Genomic DNA, 20,024 nt, shown 5'->3' with positions numbered 1-20,024 from the left:
GACTCTGGAGAGCCAGTGTCTTTGTGGAGATAATCTGAGAGAGAAGTGGGAGAAAGAGTCACGCATGCAGATCTGACAGAATGAAGATAACAGGTAACGGGGGAGTTAAAAATGACAATAGCAGAGAAGTGAAGAGCAGACAACTGGTACTGATGTGTTACGCTCTGTCTAGTGGATTTAAAGTATTATAGTTAGTGCTGAGCAACCAGGAGCTTGAAGGTTAGGTGCACTTAATGTGACATGGAAAGAAAATGTTTCCATTTGAGAGAAGCAAGGTTATATAGAAACTAGCTAAGTGTATGTGTCAAATCCTAGACAAGGTTCTTTGTGTTTACAATATAAAAAATGAATTTTGGAGATGCAGAATAATCCCTTGTAACAGAAATATGAAAGAGAGAAGGTATTTCTAATATCTAAATATTTTGGGGACAGTGAGCATCGCAAAGATGCTATATGTAGCAGGGAAATTGAGATTATCCTTTTTAAACCTTACACATGAAGACATTTAAAAATTCAGACAATTTCCAGATATTTTATATAGGGAAGTTCAATTATCTGCTAATACATTAATCTAATCTTCATGATAGTCTGGTTCATGAACACTTTACTAATTTACAGGGAAATACATGTCCATAGATGGAGATGGTAAAAGTGGTACACTGAATTTGGATTTGACATTGTTTTTCCCCTTGATTAATATTCTTTTCAATGCATTTATATGTTTCTAATGTAATCATGAAGAACTTGGTTTATTTACAAACATATTATTAAAAGTAGACCTGTTAACAGTACAGGCGGACATGGTGACAATTATAAAGTCAAGGCTGTCTAGATTACAATAGTGTGTATAATCTCATTACAGATAAGTGATTTTTTTTTTTCCTTAATCTGCTAATCCACGGAGGTTTAAATCACAGGGTAAAAATTCCATGATTTTATTATTTGTATTGAAGAAGGGCACAGGGGGCTGGACAACGCTAAAAAATATTGCTGCTGTTAATAATGTAAGAGTCTATACAAACAGTCTAGGCTGGATGGTGCCTCAGATAATCCTAGTTATAAATAACTTTTGTTACACAGCTAGCTAGATGCATTTTTATATTTCATATGAATAAATTGTTGCAGGTTATTGGCTACTAGCCTAAGCTGCCATGTGTTAGCCAGATGTTGTCTTCATCACCCCCCTTGAGCCCCCATTTTAAATTCATTTCTCTTATCTTTCATTTTAGTGAGATCTAAAAAGACATCCAGAAGTCTGGCAATTCCTAAACTTTTTGATGAGAACATTATGCTGTAATTCATTAGTTTATAGCTGCAAAGAATGAGGTTATGATAGCTGTAGATTTCTACCATGATACATTTTGAGACTCTGTTTGTCAAGACATCTTCCTATAAGAGAATTGAAAAGTAAAACTGGATAATTTTACACATACAGTTTTGAAAACTTAATAGGAATTGAAGGTGTGGATGTTCTAGTTAGCAAGGTGACTGCTCATGCACACACAAAGTTTGGGCAGTTTATAATTGCTCTCTTTGTCTTTTTAGAAGTGTTTCTCTTTTTATTTCTACCAACAGGACATGTGACAATTTAGTGATTGTGTCATGGGAGAATGATGTAGCCACAACTTAGGCTCTAGGTTAACTTTGGATCATCTCTGTGGAAAGCCAAGGCATTAGAGTCAGTCCAGATTTTCAAGTTAAGTGGCGAGGCTTACCTTAGGTCTGTTCTGGTCGGATGTGCTGAGAAAAGAGCCAGGTTGTGTTGAGTGCCTGAAGGCTGGTGAGGGGTTTTGCGCTAGTGTGGCTCTCCTCCCTTTCCTCTGAAAACCTCTTTTTCTCCCAAGCTACCTGTCACTCTTTCTTCTTCCCTAATGGCAGCCACATTGCCTGTGCCTCTGCTTCTTCTCTGTTCTCCAGTGGTCACATCTGGCTTTCACATTTTCAGCTGTTATGTACTACAAAAATAGCCATATTTGAGCTGGACATAATGGATTTAAATCCTAAATTATAAAATCTTATCATTTGGCTTGCATGTTTCTTATGGATCTGTGAGCTGAAAACCTTCATGTGAATCAGTTGTGTTAGGAAGCAAATACTGCTGCCTCAAGATACTGTAGATGTATTCAAATGAGCAATAGCTGAGAATCAAGTAGCAATAATATTTTATTTTACGTGGGCAAACTTTTTTGTGGTCAGGCACCTATTAAATCTGTGAATTAGATGAAGTGTACTGTTGGAGGGAGTTACCATCTTGATTAAATACAAAGATCAGATTTCATTCAATTTTTTTTGTGAAATGAAGACTTTTGAATGTTTATTTCCTGCTAACAAAAAGCCTGAGTAAGTATCCTTACTTCAGGATACTGAAGGAAACTGAGGTTCCTGGACATGAAAATGTTCTCTCTGTGTCATAGGAACCAAATCCTTTAAAATTACCATTTTATCACAGACAAGAATAATAATTTCTTTTTTTAAAGTGAGTTTTTTTGATGCAAGACATCCTTTTTTTCCAGAACTTTAGCTCTGGAAATTTTGCTTAAAAGAGTGTTCTTTGTTGTCCGTTTCTGTTTTCTCCCCATGACATTATAGGACACTTGGGAATGTTGTACAGTTCTGAAATGGTTCTGATTTACTCCGTCCCGTACTTAATATTATAGCTGTCCCAAAAAGCACAGTTGTCATCAGAGCATTCATTAAGTTGTTGCACCTTCGGGGCTTTTTCTTTCACCATCTGGCTAACTTCCCTTCTGTGGCTTTGCTGGTCTTTGAGAAACCTTTATGCTAGTATAGGTGATGTGTTTTCAAAAGAAGATGCAGGTGGGGTTCTGCCTGCTTGTGTAGTGATTCAGGTACAGAGTTAGATGGTGAGGCTCACCCTCCACTGCACCATACCCCTGGGTGACAAGAAATCAACAGCAGCTGTTGCAGAAGCCTCTGCAGAAACAGTGGAACAGGGATAGTTTGAAAGTCAATTGTGCTCATTTTGACATAGGAAACTTTCCTGTTCATGGCCAGGTATTTTTGGCCTTCAAGGTTGATCCTGAATGGATTTGGCAGAGCAGAAGAAGTTTGACCCACAAGACAATTCTTCTGAGATTCAAAATCATGGCTTGAGAGAAATATGCAGTAGGTCAAATCACCTATTTAAGAACTTTGTCTTTGTTTGTTGATGCAGAGATGCTGCCCCGTGGTGACTATGCTAAAAGATCGCTGTGTTGCTCATCAGTAATTGAAGGCAAAATTAGTCTACAAGATTGCATTCTTCAAAGACATACTGCAGGCTTTACATCCAATTCAACTACTACATAGAAGTAGAGAAATTTAGCAAGAAATAAATATTCATGAATAGAAATGTGGTTGTGGTTACAAACATTTGATTTACACACATACTTAAGCAGTATTAAAACTGGTATTTGCATGCAGATAATTTTTCTCAAAACATAGTCTTCTACATGATAGTGGGTTTGGTACTTTTAGCCATTTTAATAGATTTTTCTAGCTTTATTTGGAAAAGGGAAATGCTACTGGACTGAATTTCTTTACTTTTTTTCCTAGGAGCACATGATCCTTTGCAGATTTGCAGATCAGACAGCTGTTCAGCTTCCACCTGAACGCAGGCTAATAGGTATGAATTTCTGCAGCTGTTGTGTAAAATTAATAATGTATTTACCTTGCTATATAAAGGAAATAGTACATTTATGAACAGGGCATTAAATTGTTGTCTTCACATAGCACTTGAAAAATTTTAGTTTCTTCACATTTTTATTCTTGGTATTCAGAACTATGATATAGAAACACACTTCTTTCAGAATTATCAATATGAGAGAGTTTGAAACAGAGTTTGCTTTTGTTTTGAGTTTGAGGGACTGTTCATAAAGGCTTGTAGTGATAGGACTAGGGGCAATGGGTATAAACTGGAGAGGGGCAGATTTAGACTAGACATAATGAAGAATTTCTTCACCTTGAGAGTAGTGAGGCACAGGAACAGGTTGCCCAGGGAAGCTGTGGATGCTTCATCCCTGGAGGTGTCCAAGGCCAGTTTGGCTGGGGCTTTGAGCAGCCTGATCTAGTGGGAGGTGACCCTGCCCATGGCAGGGAGTTGGAACTGGATGATCTTTAAGGTCCCTCCCATCCCAAACTATTCTATGATTCTATGATTTTACTGATTTTTGTTGCTTCACCTTTTTTTTTCCCTTCCATCATTCTCTGAAAAGAATGAGGCCTTTGTAAAGTTTAATAAAGTCTTGCTATTGCTAGTTTATATAACATTAAAAGCACAGGTTATTTGCAGTAGTGATTTTCAGTGTGCATTATTTGTGTTGCTTGTAATCTAATGCCAGCTGGAAAAAATAAGGCTTAATTGCAAAGGTTGGGCTGGCTTTGGTACAGGCAAGCTTAAGAGCGTGCAAACCTATTTGCCCACCTCTTTATTGAGATCATTGTAATATTTTTAGAAAAAATACCAGAAGGTGTTAAGCTTATCACCTACCTAGGGTTTCAGCCTTCCTGTTGTGGGGAAACTTATGTGACAGCTACAGCTATGCATGACTCTTATTTTTATCTTTCCATAATCAGTTCTGTTTCACGTTTGTACTTTATTGCCGTTCTGAGTAAGAGCAGCTGCCTTCTGTTGTGTCATTTTCGTGCAATTAACAGCCAAAATAAGTTGATCCCTGAGATTTTAGTTCCTTGGTCAGGTGTCAATGATTTCTAAGGAAAATAATTGCAAGAAGCTATCAATAAGATAGTAGTAATTTCATTACTCAGATGGACAGAAAAATACATCAAAAATTTGGAATACTTAAAAAATTTGGAATAAGCAAAGCTGTTTCTTCATAATCTGGCATATTCTAGTATTCTTTGACCTAGAAAAGGGTGTAACATGCTCCTGTCTGGTATTAATGTTCTGATAGAAGCTATAAAGTAGCTTCCATGTCAAAAAAGACAGAAGAGGCTAGGAACTCGCAGGATGTAACTGTCCATTCTTGACTTGCAGGAAAAAATGGGAAAGTATATTAAAGCAGTATTAGGAAATAATAATAATGTTTTGTAAAAGTTTGCTTTGAAGAGTTCAAAGTATTTCCTATACTTGCTGCACAAAAATATAATGGTAATAATTATAATACAGATTATGAAATAATTATTCTATAAATTTTTCAGCTATTTTCCTACCACCACAGTATTTGAATTTTTTTTTTGTAAGAAAGAGCAGAGTTCCATTACCAGTGTAGCACCCCACAGTGTTTCCTGCTTCTTGCCAGGTGGACTGAAAATTGGAAAAGAACTCAAAAAAGTTCTTTGAAAGGATATTAACTTTTACCTGTACTCTCTCTCAGAAACTGCATTTTTTTTCACAAATTTAATTTTTATGTATTTCGCCCTGATAAAAAAACAAGCATAAATCTTATTTCTCTCCCTTCCCCTACATCATTGCTTTTTCTGGTTTAAAGAATGTTTGGTTTTGTTTTTTTTACTTTAAGTTTCATGTAACACTAAACTTTCAGTAAAAATCATTCCCATTTCAGTGTTCTGTTTCACCTTTGAGACTGGTTTTACAGGAATCTTGTTGCCGTACTTTTAAGTTTTGTTTGAAAATAATTGAAGATTGAATCAGATCAGTGTTACAGCCACATTGGGGTATTTTTAATTTAAATTTTGTGCAATGCATGATCAGGTATAGATATCATTTAACAAGAATATTCCTGAACAGGTGGAGCCTTTCTTTTTTTATTGTAAATAGCGGCAAAAAGACTCATTCTGCTATTTTTTTAAATGTTTAAGGTTGTGTTGTAAGCTGTATTTTAGCAATTAACACTGAATTTATGCAGCTTCGGTGAAGTGACAAATAATTTTATTTCATTACCTGTAAGGCCCTACAGCACTAAAGTACAGCATTCTGTCTGTGACTGTCATGACCAACTGAAACAAGACATTTGGCAAAGGAGTTATCACCATTTTCTGTAGTATCTGTGAATGTAAAATATGCAGTTGTACCCAGTTCTGCTACACACTGTTCCCTCTTAAATGAACAGACTTCTGTTTCCCATTTTCACTGGAGGTGTGTTTTATCTGCTATATAGAGCTGTGGGACCCGAGTGCAAGCGTGATTTTGTGAAGATTACTAGAGTGTACCTGATGTATTCTGTCTGATCACAGAACTGCTCCATGTATTTCATAGTGTCACCAAGATCACTTGGGGAACCAGGCCCTAATTGTGACAATCTCAGCTCAATTAACTGTACACTTTGAATAATAACAATACTGCTGTCAGTGGCAGGAGGGTATACAAGCCACTTTGTTCAGCCACCCACAGAAGGTGGTTTTCCACAAAACCATAAGTGTAGGAGAGTAGTGCCTCAAGAAGTCATTTACGGAGATCTAGCCTGGTTGGTTATATGAACTGGTAATTCCTCCCTGCAACATATAAATCCATGCAGGACTGTGTTGGAAAGTTCTTTGTCAGGCCTAACTTTATATTTGTATCTATATTGTCTCCTGCTCAATTACTACCTCTCTCATATTCCAAGCTGCCAACAGAACAATGTCATAATGGGGGTGAAGTTAGTGTTTCGTTTCTAAGTAAAGAATTCAGCTGAAAAGGAGAAAATACTTCTGTTCATCGACTCATTGTGGAAAACCAGAATATATTGGCCTGATTATTATATTAAAATGTGATGTGCATTAGCTGTTCTGAAATACAGGGATACTGAGGGGCATGTTAGTACCACCTACCCAGAACTTCTGCAGGCTCCTAACAGATGCATACCAGGGCATGTAACGATACAAGCACTCGAGCTCTGTATGTGCAGGGGAGATAGGTAGGCAGTCTCAGAGGATTGTTTGGTATGCCAGACTTGCATTCTAGTGGTAAACAGAATGAATGATCCTGTTTCTTCCCTTCATAAAATCATAGAATTGTTTAGGTTCAAAAAGACCTTTAAGATCATTGAATCCAACTGTAAACCTAACACTGCCAAGTCCACCTCCGTGGACAGCCTGTTCCAATCCTTGACAACCCTTTTGGTGAAGACATTTTTCATAACATCCAGTCTAAATCTTCCCTGATGTAACTTGAGGCCATTTCCTCTCATCCTATTGTTTGTTACTCTGGAGAAGAAACTGACATCCACCTTGCTGCAACCTCCTTTCAGGAAGCTGTAGAGTGATAAGGTCTTCCCTCAGCTTCCTTGCTCCAGACGAAGCAGTGCCAGTTTCCTCAGCCGCCTCTCATTAGCCTTGTTCTCCAGACCCTTCACCAGCTTTGTCACTCTTCTCTGGACATGCTTCAGCACCTCAATGTCTTTCTTGTACTGAGAGGCCCAAAACTGAGCACAGTATTTGAGGTGCAGCCTCACCAGCGTTGAGTACAGAGGGATGATCACTTCCCTAGCCCTGCTGGCCACACTATTTCTGATACAACCAGGATGCTATTGGCCTTCTTGGCCACCTGGGCACACTGCTTACCCATATTCAACCAGCTGTCGACCAACACCCCCAAGTCCTTTTCTGCCAGGCAGTTTTCCAGGCATTTTTCCCCAAGCCTGTAGCACTGCACAGGGTTATTGTGACCCAAGGGCAGGACCTGGCGCTTGGTCTTGTTGAGTCCGGTTCAGTTGGCCCCAACCCATCAATTCAACCTGTTCAGATCCCTCTGCAGAGTTCCTTCCCTCAAGCAGATTGACATTGCTGCACAGCTTGGTGTCAGACCCCAAATATATTTAGCTCTACAATTCCATTAGGAACAAGAGAAGACATAGGTTCGTCAGCTGTGAGCCTGAAGCAGGATTTTGCCTTGTTCGTGACTTAAAACTGTATAACCATTGGAGACAAAAAATTTCAGGAAAGTGCTAAATATTTCTTGCAAGAGAGTTTCAAACTGCTGAAAATACAATCTGGCAAATCAATTCTGTATTTCAGAACATAATAATAAATAATAATGAGTAAACATGTAAAGACAAATGGCCCCATCATCTTGGCATGGCTCTATCTTAATACAAACATCTAAGCAGAAAAAAACCTTGAATTTATCCTTATTTTTTCTGCAGGTAGATGTAATTAGTTTTTGTTAGTAATGTAGTGGTTTTGTTTATAAGGAGTTTCATTTATATGTCTCAAATCAATTATATTGCATCACTGTTTGGTATTTTAGTCTTTAATTGGTATTAAATAACCAGAAAATTTCAGATTTTAGATGGAAGTACAGGAGGAAAACAGTTACAGTTATAAAGGGAGTATTAATTTGGCACTTCAGAGAGCTATGGGTTAAGCTAGACATTATTTTTCTTCCTGTGGCTTTTAAATGAACACATGGATTATTCTGTAAGTTTTGGGAATACTTAAAAATAGTTGTGACTGTTCTGATTCTTCGTATATGAAGAATTAATAAACCTTCTCAAGCTCTTTGCTAGATAAAGGTTAGAAGTCACATATGTGATATAGTGCTATTAATGACTGCCTGTTTGAAATAAAACAGATTAAGATAGCTTTTTAAGTAGATTTGGAACTTATTTTTCAGATGACTTACTGATGTGTTTTCCTAACGTTGAATATCGAAGAGCATGTTTCTGATACGTCTGCATTTTTAGAGTTTCCATGCTCTCCTTTGCTCTTGCTTTAGGGAAACAGTGCATGGGGCTTGTGGATCTGGATCGGGCATGGGCTGCAGAAGAATGCAACTACTCTGTCCAAGTTACATCTATGGAGCCAGAGAGTTGTTCTCCAAAGAACAATATGTTTGTGGGCATCCCTACTTGAAGTGTGAAACTCGCATTTGATTTGAAGTTGAACATAAATCTTCGGCACATAATGACATCCAGCAGGTACAAACATAGCTGGGAACCAGACATCATGCATCTTGAACCCATTCCATTGGGAAAAGGAAGCAGCACAAAAAATCTTCAAAAATGAACTGCATGCAGAGCATCACAAATCATACTTGTTATGTGTCATTAAGCAACTTTTGATTCTCTTACTAAGAAGTTTCTGGATCTAACAACTGAGCGTGGATGAAATCATATCCATCTGCAAAGGTTTAGAACAAAACTGGTCTTGCTAAAGGGAAGGATATTTCCTTTTTAGTAGAGCAGTCTTGGCTGCTTCAAGATTGCATACATCTTCAAAACTGCATTTGTGCTCATAAGCGGAGCAATTACCAGCCTATAGTGCAGGTCACTAGAGGACCAGAAAATACCATATTTATGGTGTTAGTGAAGAAGGCTAGGTAGTGGCTTGGTTTGGCTAAAGAATTCTGTACTACTGTAGGAAGATTTTTTTAATAGAAGTTCATAATAATACTTTGGGCATCATTCTGCTTATAGAAAAATGTATTCTAACTTACCAATCTTTTTAAAAAGACTTAAAAATTATAAATACTACACAAGAATTCTGTAACCAAGCATTTGAAAGTGTGTTTAGTTAAAGAAAGCAAACTCTTATTTATCCATTGAACACATAACAGGAGCTAGTGGTGGTATTAGCACTTCTACCTCTGCTAATTAAAGTGAATTGCTTCCCATTCTTAAGAAACTTGTCGTCAGAAGAAATTTTTATGGACAATTCATGGGTCTATACACATGATATTCATTCATTTTATATTCAGTTTAAAATTTGAACAAAGTTGTGGTTGTGGAACTACTTGAAAAGATCAACCGCAGACCTGTTAACTATAAAATGAAAAGAAATGTTCCTCTGTGCTCTTTAGGCTTTTTTCTACCCTAATTTAAAATCATCTGTTGACTAACACAATGGAATATCGCTTCTAGTGAGATTATTTTTTCCTGCATGTTTATGGTTTTGGTATGTGTATGGTTTTGATATGTTTATGATTTCAGCCACAGATTAATTTAAATATATCTGAAGTTTGGTTGATGTGAACATACCTTCAGTGCATGTGGCAAACGGAATTACAAACAACATTAGGTATTGCAGGAAAAAAAAAATGCTGAAATATTTTATTCTTCATGAAACTTGTATCTCTAGAAGATCCAAACACTTGGGTTTTTTTAGTATGAAGTCTGAAGGGAACTGCAGGCTTATTTGGAAGCACAAAGGTAAGCAAGTAGGTATGATTTCATGATGTTAGATTCAGTCAGTAATGATGTAGTACTTTTTCTGCAACTTTTTCTAGAGGTTGGGAGAATACAGAGCAAATATTAAATATATGGCAATACCAATTGCTTCCAGGGTTTTCTCTCGTACTTGCCCAAAGAGAACTCAGTTGCAGTGCTAAGTCTGAATATTATCCATGTTGAATTTCTTTATTTAGAACTCTAGATACTATGCCTGGAGTGAGAAAATGTCACTTCTCTATCTTTTTATGCTGAAGGGAGAATTCTGGTTTGTTCTAAAGCAGATCATATTCTCTGAGTTTTCAGCTAAGCTTCTTTCAAAACTTCAGCTCCTGAAGGTACAGTTTTTCAGACAGTCGCTGCCTCTAGAAGTGATAAGCCAAATAGTTTCACCAAGCTAACAGGCCATTGATGTGCAGAGGCCACTGCTCACAGCTATTCCTATGTAAAGAAAGGCCATCCCAGAGCTGGTGTACAGGGTGTCACACCTGCTGGGAAGAGTGGACAGGAGAGGTGATCCAACAAAGTATTCCATGCCAACACATCATTCTTACTATAAAATCTTAGGGATCATGAGGGTCATCCCTCTTCTTTGATGGTTGACATTCAGGGAGGATTTTGTCTGCCCCCAAACCCATCCACATGTTCATGAATCCAGTTCCTGAGTCCAGCTCCCATCTGCTGCTGAGTCCAGCCTAGGCCTTTCCCTGTGCCTGCACTGCAGTGTCAATGGTGATGTATCTTCATCTGGGGAGTTGGAATTGGTTTTGTAGATTTGTATATATTTTACTATTTTCTTATTAATATTGCTGTTTTCCCTTTTTATCATTATTGTTTCATTAAAGCTGTGTCAATTTTAGTTTCCAACACGCAAGTCTGTCTCTCATTTCCTGAAAATCTTTTGATGCAGCCCAGGGTACGGTTGGCTTTCTGGGCTGCAAGTGCACCTTGCCAGGTCATGTTGAGTTTCACATCCACAAGCACCCCTAAGTTTTTCTCTTCAGGGCTGCTTCCAATCCATTCTGTGCCCAGCTTGTAATTGTGTTTGTAGTTGCCTCAACCCATGTGCAGGATCTTGCATTTGGCCTTTTTGAACTCATGAGGTTTGCACAGGCCCACCTCTTCAGCCTGTGAAGGTCCCTATGCATGGCATCCCCAGTGTGCTGGCTGGACCACACAGCTTGGTGTCATCAGCAGATTTGCTGAGGGTGCCCTCAATCCCACTATCCATGACTCCAACAAAGATCTTAAACAACACTGGTCCCGATACCAGCCCCTGAGGAACACTGCTTGTCACTGGTCTTCACTTGGACATCAAGCTGTTGACCACAACTCTTATGAGCGCAACCATCCAATTCCTTATCCACTGAGTGATCCATCTGTCAAATCCATATCTCCTCACAATTTAGAGACAAGGGTGTTGTGCGGGACAGTGTTGAATGCTTTGCACAAGTCCAGGTAGATAATGTCAGTTGCTCTTCCCTTAGCCAATAACACTGTAAACCTGCTGTAAGAAGAGCACCAAATTTGTCAGGCATGATTTGCCCTTAGTGAAGCCATGTTGCTATCACCAATCACCTCCTTGTCTTTGAAGTGCCTTAGCAGAGTTCCTGTGAGGATCTACTGTGTGATCCTGCTGGGTGCAAGAGGTGAGACTGACTGGCCTGTAGTTGCTCCAGTCTCCCCTTTTTCCCTTTTTAAAAATGGGGGTTATGTTTTGCCTTTTCCAGTCAGTGGGAACTTCACTGGGCTGCCATGACTTCTCAAATATAATGGACAGCGGCTTTAGTGACTTCGTCTGACAGTTCCCTCAGGACCCACAGATGCATCTCATCAGGTCTCTTGGACTTGTGCACTTTCAGGTTTCTTAGGTGGTTTCAAACATGATATTCTCCTACACTGGGGTGATGTTGAGTGTTTGGCATGGTCTGTTATTATACAATAATAGATAGCTTTCAGTAGAGCAAAATCTGTGCCGTTACATGCTTCAAAATTTCGACAATATCTGTCTCTACAGTCTGTAATAGGTTTTGGATCTGCCAGAAAATGGAGAAGGAATGCACTTGGGATGTGCCATAGGGACCACATGTGCCACTGGATAAAAGATGAAAATGTCTTTTTTAACAGGCAAACCCAGTATTTCTTGAAAACAGAAGGGCGTAAGGAGCCTTATGTGGACAAATGTTTGAGAAGTTGTTAGAAACTTAGCTGTTTTTCTTGACTATGCTAAAGTCACACAAGAATCCTAACACCAATTTCTGTTACATCTGGAGTTTATTTCCATTTTTTAAAGTACTTGATTTCATTAGTGATGCAGTTTTCCATAGGTGTTGCTTATTTGTGGCTTAAGTAAATCATTTTATATCTGCTGTTCCACATAGAACTAGGCTTCACAAGAAGAAAAGATGCGTGGAAGCAAGGGAGAAAACCAGCAATTCAATGCACTGTTTTTACACACATCATGGAATCCCATTTCTCTTGCATAGGCCAAACTACAAAAAGTGAATTTGTGTCAGATTTTTTTTTTTTTCTGAGATTAGGGATATTTTGATGGTATCTTGTAGTATACATTATCTTGATGGCTTACAGGATAATGAAATTGCATCCCATTTGTAATACTGCTTTGTGACCTTGTCACATCAATGGGCTCTGGTTTCTTTTCTTCTTTTCTCAGGAGAACAGAATCTTTGTCATGTCTAAGGATGAATAGTAAAGCTTGAATGATACTTGAGGTAAACTGATGTTTTGTTTATTGAAAACTGAAGAGAGGAAGATGAAAAAATATACGAGGAAGAAGATATTTTCAGGAGTTGCTAAAAGTCAATTTACCAGATTAGATTGCCATTCTGTGCCATATCCTTCCCTCTACAAATGTGAGCTCAATTATGATAATTTTTAGGTGTAGTAATTTGTTACACGTTTCTGTATACCTAAGTAGTATGGAATGAATAAAGCCTAGAATTCCCTAAAAAAGGTGACTGGACATTGTCGTCCTGGTTAAGTGAACAACTTTGCTCCTCTGGAAGCTTGTTCATGTCCAAGATGCAGACCTAAATACTGTTTGTGTTTCTTGCATGTGTAGCCCCACTGGGACCAGCTGCAGGATGAACAAAATTTTATCCTTGTATAGTCATCATTTTCCATTGTCTTGCCCATCTTCTTTTATGTCACCCTTGTAGCCAGTAATGCTGGAAAAAGTAAGTTTATAACAGGAAACAGATTCCCAAACTGAACTGAGCTCCTGTGTATGTTAAACTTAGTCATTCGTGTGGGCATGTATGTTTTGTTTTCTTCTTTCAGTTTTGTCTTTCTTCTGTTAATTATCTGCTTCCTCAGTCCTATTTCAAGAGATGTTAGTGTTTCCATATTTAGGCATGGGGCATTCATAGTAGGTACATCGGGCCCCCTCATTATTCTGTGGCTTGATCTTAATAAAAAAAGATTGAGATGTTAGTATGAGACTACTAAACCAATCTATTATTTTTTAAAAAATGTAAATTACATGTGTTGTCAAAATTACATATTGATCATTCTTACAAAAACACCCATGGAGTGATTCATTTGCAGAGCTGCCATAAATTTTAGATTGATGTTCTCTGTTTCTGATTACTGCTTGATTTGCAGCTGCCTGGTGGACATCATTTGAAAAGGTAATGATAATAAGCAGAAATGTTTTTTTAAAATAGCTGTCTTCCTAGGTGATGTGCTTTACCGGTATTTCTTATTGAAAAGTACAATTAAAAAACCATGTATAGTCAAGTATGTACACATATAACTTTATGAGATTTAAGTAATCCGTACTGAAATAGCGCACAGCTGATTTTATAATGGGTTTATATGGATATTGCTTTGGCTAGGTACCATCAGCTGCAGCTATTTTCTGTCAAGATTTTGGTTTAGGATTAGTCTTTTACCCTTTCATTGAATATATACGTATTTTAAAGATTATTGAGCTAAAAAAGCATTGCCTAACAAAAGGAAACCAGACAGCAGAAGTGTTGGTTTCAGTCTTAGTGCTTAGTTGTCAGCAGAAAGAAAACCACAATTTTTTCCTTTAAGGCTGTTCAAGTACTACTTTCAATGGTTTTGCCTGGGAGCATTGGTCTGTGTAACCAAAATCCTGATATACAATCTCAGTCTAAGTCCCTGTAATTTTATTACAATTTTTTTTAAAGCAAAGGGAAATGATAGATATCATACATGTACCTGTTTACATATTGAATGTCAGAAATGTTCCTTACCTTCCTCTTTAATAAAATGAAGAAATCCCCAGAACTTTCCATGCTTAGACTTGCACTGAAACTACCAGGTTATCGTGGTTTTAGTTCAGTACCTTGTCCTTAGCAAGTTTACCGCTTATTACAACTTTTATTAAAAGAAATTAAATTTCCTAATATAATAATATATTAAGATTAGATGCAAACGTTAAAACTGAAACCAAATTAATTTTCACTTTGCTTGTAGCTTTTGTTTACTCAGAAATTAAATGAGTAATGAAGCATCCTGCTCTGCACTTTTCTCCTCAGAATGAATTTAAGAAAATACCTGTATTTTCAAGATTCCCCAAAAAGCCTCTTATGTAAGGAAGAGTGTTTAGGATAGTTTTGTAATAAATCACTCAGGTCATTTCTGAGTGAAAACAGAACAGTTTTTAAACTTTGCATGTGTCAAGTGAAATATTTCCTAACTTGTAACTCAAAGTCATTTTGGTTAAATGTTTGAATTTTTCTCGTACCATTTTATTTTTAAAGGTGCTAGTGGAAATATTCATTTTATGGAAACTGAGTGATATTATTTGAGTATTCTTGTTAATTAAATAATCACTGATTCTATAAATTAAATTATTGACTAATTCTATGCTTTATCCCCTTCAGATTGTATTTTACGTGGTCATTGACTGACCTTTCTTAAGTCTGCACAGCATCAGTTGTCATTGAGCCTTGAGAGAGGTTTGCTAAATGATAGTTTTATTAATATTGAATGTGAATACTAAGTTTAGTGCTAACCCATTTTTTTAAAAAAATAGAAGTGTCTATTATCATTGAGAAATATTAACCTGTTGCGTGAATTGAAATGTCCCTGTATTGCTTTAACAGTTTTACTGTCACATTCCTTGTGATAAATTTGTCATTCTTCCTTGAGTGAAAGATTTCCCTTGTGCTTTAAGAATTAGAAGAGCACTTACTCAGGATACACAAGGGTTGAAATCATGGCTGCACTGAAGATGGCAAGCTCTCCATGATACTGAGGACAAAAGGTTCTCATCTACTGACTTTCGAATCCATGTAACACAACTTCATTTTTGTGTAGTGAGCCCCTTCTCTGTTTAGACACCATTGTTGTGGGTGTTTGGAAAGTTTTAAGGGCTTCTGTTTTAAAAACATCTGAGTTATTTTCAAATGTAAATACTAACCTTTTTGAGGGTGTTAAATTGATCTTTTTGAACACTGAGAGAGACTTGGCTAATAGAATCTGTAATACATCGGAGCTGCGATCTCCTGTTGAAAAGCTCTTGGACTGTTTTATCTATATCAGCAGATTGTAAAATTCTGGACCTATATATGGGACAATCATATGTAAGGTGTATTGCAACCCAGTTTTGTTGGACAAACATTTGTTTGGTCAAACATTTGCGCTACCCAGCAATAAAAATGCACAAATAAACCATATGCAGAGAAGTACTTTTTCTCACTTAACAAATCTGAAGGCTGATTGATCCTGCTGATGTGGTGACATAATGCTGACGTAATATCATTTGTTGTCCTTTTCAGACTTACTGTATATACATGCTTTTTTGCCTTCTGTGGTTGGGTTAGTTTGCAGCAAGTACATTGGAGCGTAGAAATAATTATTGCTGATCATATTACTGTTGATGCTGCTTCTATTGGATATTGGACACTAGTGTTGATGAAACTCAAAAAGACATCCACTGAAAAGAAAAGATAATTAAAAAAAAAAGCAGTATCAGCTCTCCTGCTGAGGAGCAACAAAGCTGGTGAGGGGGCTGGAGAACAAGTCTTATGAGGAGCAGGTGAGAGAACTGGGGCTGTTTAGCCTGGAGAAGAGGAGGTTGAGGGGAGACCTCATTGCTCTCTGCAACTACCTGAAAGGAGGTTGTAGAGAGGAGGGAGCTGGCCTCTTCTCCCAAGTGACAGGGGACAGGATAAGAGGGAATGGCCTCAAGCTCCGCTAGGGGAGGTTCAGACTGGACATTAGGAAAAAAAATTTTTCACAGAAAGGGTAATTGGGCACTGGCACAGGCTGCCCAGGGAGGTGGTTGATTCACCATCCCTGGAGATGTTTAAAGGACGGGTGGATGAGGTGCTGAGGGGCATGGTTTAGTGATTGATAGGAATGGTTGGACTTGATGATCCAGTGCGTCTTTTCCAACCTGGTGATTCTATGATGTGGTGTTTGTATATCAGTGAGGACTGAGTTGCATTTCTTGAAGCCTAGAAAAAAATCTCTTCTGTCTGCCTTCAAAATCTGAGTGCAATTAAATGAGTAGTGGAGTCAGGAGAATCCTACGTATTTCAGAACGAAAATAATATCAATAATTATGTTGTTATATGTGTGATCATTAAATTTGGATAAACTACCATTTGTTAATTGCAAAAAAAAAAGAAATAAATTAATATAGCATACAGGAAAAAGGCATTTACTTACCTGTGTTCACTTCATATGCTAAAGCCAAAGTATAACTTCAGAAACTGGTTTTAATATTTTGTGCATTTAATCCAACAAAAACATTAGTTTCCATAAAAAATTGTCTACATTTGTCAGTTATAAGTAATTTTATCTTTGTATTAGTGTGCTATTATAGCTCCCAATTTTCTTGCTTTTCCCTCTCCAGTGCTAGTTTACCAGCACAGATTGTTACTTTGGGTGTGTTTGAACAGCATTCCGTGCATATTTTTAATTGTTAATAGCTTTTTCTGAGCATGAACATGACAATTTAAAGTAATGCACTGGTGTACCTAATGCACCCTTTATTCTAATGTATCATTGCTGTGATTTTTAACATTTTTATTATTATTTGGTTGCTTTTCCTGCATTTAGTTTAATTTAAAATTAGAATGAGAATTTGGAAGTTTTTGAACTGAATGTATGAAGAGTGAGTTACTGTACTTTGAACTATTACCAGTACAACTGTGTTGTAGCTCAAACACCTTCAGTTATAGCCATATAATTCTTATATTCAAGAGAAATGCAAGTGTTTGGTGATGGATGTAAGAAACGAAGGAAAATCAGCTGCCTTACCTGAAAATACTAAAGGGGGGAAAATGCAACAGTAAATTTATTTGTGCCCTGGAATGGAAAACTCAAAAGTTAGCTTTCCTTTATCTCCAGCATTGTCTTGATGCTCAACTTTTGATATGTTTCTCAGTTTAGTGTTTTTTCTTTATATTTCTGTAATTTTGTTCACTCTCAAACATGTCAAAGGCCTTGGTGTAACTCCTGTTACAGATGTATCATTTTGGAAGGATTAGGGATTGATATGCCAGAATAAATGTTCCTAAAAAGATGTTGCAGTTAAGAAAAAGAAGAGAAAACTTTTGCAGTTATAGAGCTTGCACGGGGACTTGATACCTGTTGCTTAAGCAGGCTGCAGAGTTAGATGGAAATCATAGACTTACCAGGTTGGAGGGCTTCCAAGAGACCTTGCTCTGTGATTTTCCCAGGGACGGAAGTGAGGGTGACCTGCATATGGTTCCCTGTGTTATCCTAGCTGTAAGATTTACCTTTCTGAAGTCATTGAGCAACATCCACAGGCTTCACAACCTTTTAAAGACAACAGAGAGAAGCCTCATGATGATGCCAGCCAGCTCTCCTAGTACTTTCCAGTGTGTCCTATCTGCTTCTATGGACTTGTAGGGGTTAGAGAACAGTGACTGACTCGGGGGAGGGAACAGTCTGTGGGTATGGCATACTGGGAAATGTTAAACATGGATGAAATGGGTAAGTTTTCTCGCTTATGAAACAAACATGAACAAGTCTAAAATTCACTTTTAATTCACTCTTTACAAAAACAAAAAAAAAAGCCACACAGTAACTATTCCACTGAGGAACATCTGACTTTTATCAGTGATTTAACCTAATATTTTCAAGGCAGCCAGGACACTTTTGGTGCAGGCATGTGAAGAGGAGCAGTGGGGTGTAAATGTGAAGAGGGAAGGGTGAGTTGAATGAAGGATGGTTATTTGAGATACTGCAGCTGTGGAACTCACTCCCTCTAGCAATTTTGTTTCCCTGCCCTCCCATATGTTTGCAGAGATGTTTTTCATCTGGTATTTCCTGGACTGTGGACCATCTCTGGGTTGTCTATGGCTGTTTGAATAGATAGACAGCAAAAGCTGCTTATATGGGGTTTTTTGACAAGCTGACCTGCTATTTGGTTCATTCAGTCTATATAAAAGTACATACTAAAACACAGGTAAAAGGTGAATAAAATCATGTAGGTGATTTTAATAGCTTGTATACAAAGAATCCTGTGGTTTGCAAAGAAAATGCATAAGTGGTGCTCTGGGATAACATAACCAACTGGGTATAGAACTCTGGGCGTGCCAAGAAGTTGCCAAACTTCAAGGTAAGTGATCATGTTTATAACATGCCTGTTTCTTTGTGGCATCTGTATTTAGCCAGTGGAATTCCCCATGACAGACTATCACTGAGCCAGGCTTTAAGTCAGGGATTTAAATAGAAGGGGTTTTTTTTAAATAAGGGTAATGAAATTATCCATAGTTAAAATAGATGATCAGGAAGGATCATGGGGCTGGAAGCCTCATGTTTTAGGACTTAGGCCAAGAACGTTGAGCCAACTGCTGTTGATTAAAAAAATTGCCGCTCCTTTCTGAGAGGCCTCCAGTCTGGACCAGACTGGAGACCAGAAGAATCAAAGTTCTAATTCACTGTTGCAAATCCCAGGCGCCTTCCTTTAATTGAGGTCTGCGGTGGCTGACTCCTTAAAATTAACCTTTATTTGCTTTTATTCTTCAACCACTAGAAGGCGGTTGAACTGCACAGCTTCTGGTTATGATTTTTTTCTTTTGTCCACCTAACATTGTTTTTCGTGTACTTAAGCATAAACTGTAGATTTCTTTCATGAATAGATACCTATTTTCATATCCCCGCTGTGTTACAGTTCCTGAGCTATAATACGTATGTATAGCTGTGGTTCACATAAGCTTAGATGGTGACATAATGGGCTGGCAATAACTCCTGGTGTGTTTTATTGACATTGCTTTCTTAAACAAAATCACATCAGCCATAGACTATGCATGTTGCCTAAGACGCCAGTAGTTATAGTGGGTGCTTGCAATTTTGTGCATTGCTTTTGCATGCTTTTAGCTAATTTTGTAGTAATAGCTAATGTTTGGCACCCATGAAGGTTGTTTTTATTCATCTGGCATGTTCCCATTCAAATACCCATTTAATGCGGTCACCAACTATAGAAATAGTTAAACAATACTGTAAATGGACATGTTTTCTTTGTTGGGATCATTGCTGACACACTGAATTCTTCTCATTAAGTAATTTGACCGCAAGTATCTCTCTCCTTTGGAAAAAGAAGAGGAAAGAAGCTCTAGAAAATAGATTTTCTCTCAGTTTTCACATTTGCAGTGCCTGTATAGGGGGATATAATTAGAATTTCAGGATAAATCACACAAAGTATTGGATGAAAATCAAGGCTAAAATAAACATTCAATTCCTCTCTTTAACATTTGACCATTACACACAAACATTTGGTTATAAATAGATACTTCATCTATGTTGGAGTAGCATTTCATGTTCAAAGTAGAGTTCTGGAAAAGAAAATACTTTTTCAAGTGTTTTAAACCAATTATGCAATATGAAACCTTCAGTTAGTTTATGAATCATAGAATCACCAGGTTGGAAGACACCCACTGGATCATCGAGTCCAACCATTCCCACCAATCTCTAAACCATGCCCCTCAG

At 37.6% G+C, this 20,024-nt stretch overlaps 1 protein-coding gene across 1 annotated transcript in view; it reads left to right on the top strand.

The window, feature by feature from the left end:
• GSTCD (glutathione S-transferase C-terminal domain containing) overlaps window positions 1–11,190 on the top strand; it is a 64,711-nt gene extending 53,521 nt beyond the window's left edge. Inside the window, exons 10-11 of the mRNA XM_069855526.1 lie at window positions 3,556–3,625; window positions 8,618–11,190. Coding sequence (XP_069711627.1) covers window positions 3,556–3,625; window positions 8,618–8,754 — 207 coding nt within the window. The 3' untranslated portion in view covers window positions 8,755–11,190. The remainder of the gene's footprint in view (window positions 1–3,555; window positions 3,626–8,617) is intronic.
• The last annotated feature ends 8,834 nt before the right edge of the window (window positions 11,191–20,024 follow it).

This window comes from Phaenicophaeus curvirostris, chromosome 4, assembly GCF_032191515.1.
Source record: "Phaenicophaeus curvirostris isolate KB17595 chromosome 4, BPBGC_Pcur_1.0, whole genome shotgun sequence".
In the NCBI taxonomy this organism is placed as follows: Eukaryota; Metazoa; Chordata; class Aves; order Cuculiformes; family Cuculidae; genus Phaenicophaeus; species Phaenicophaeus curvirostris.
The sequence above is the reverse complement of the archived record's forward strand: the minus strand, read 5'-3'. Positions and strand labels throughout refer to the sequence as shown.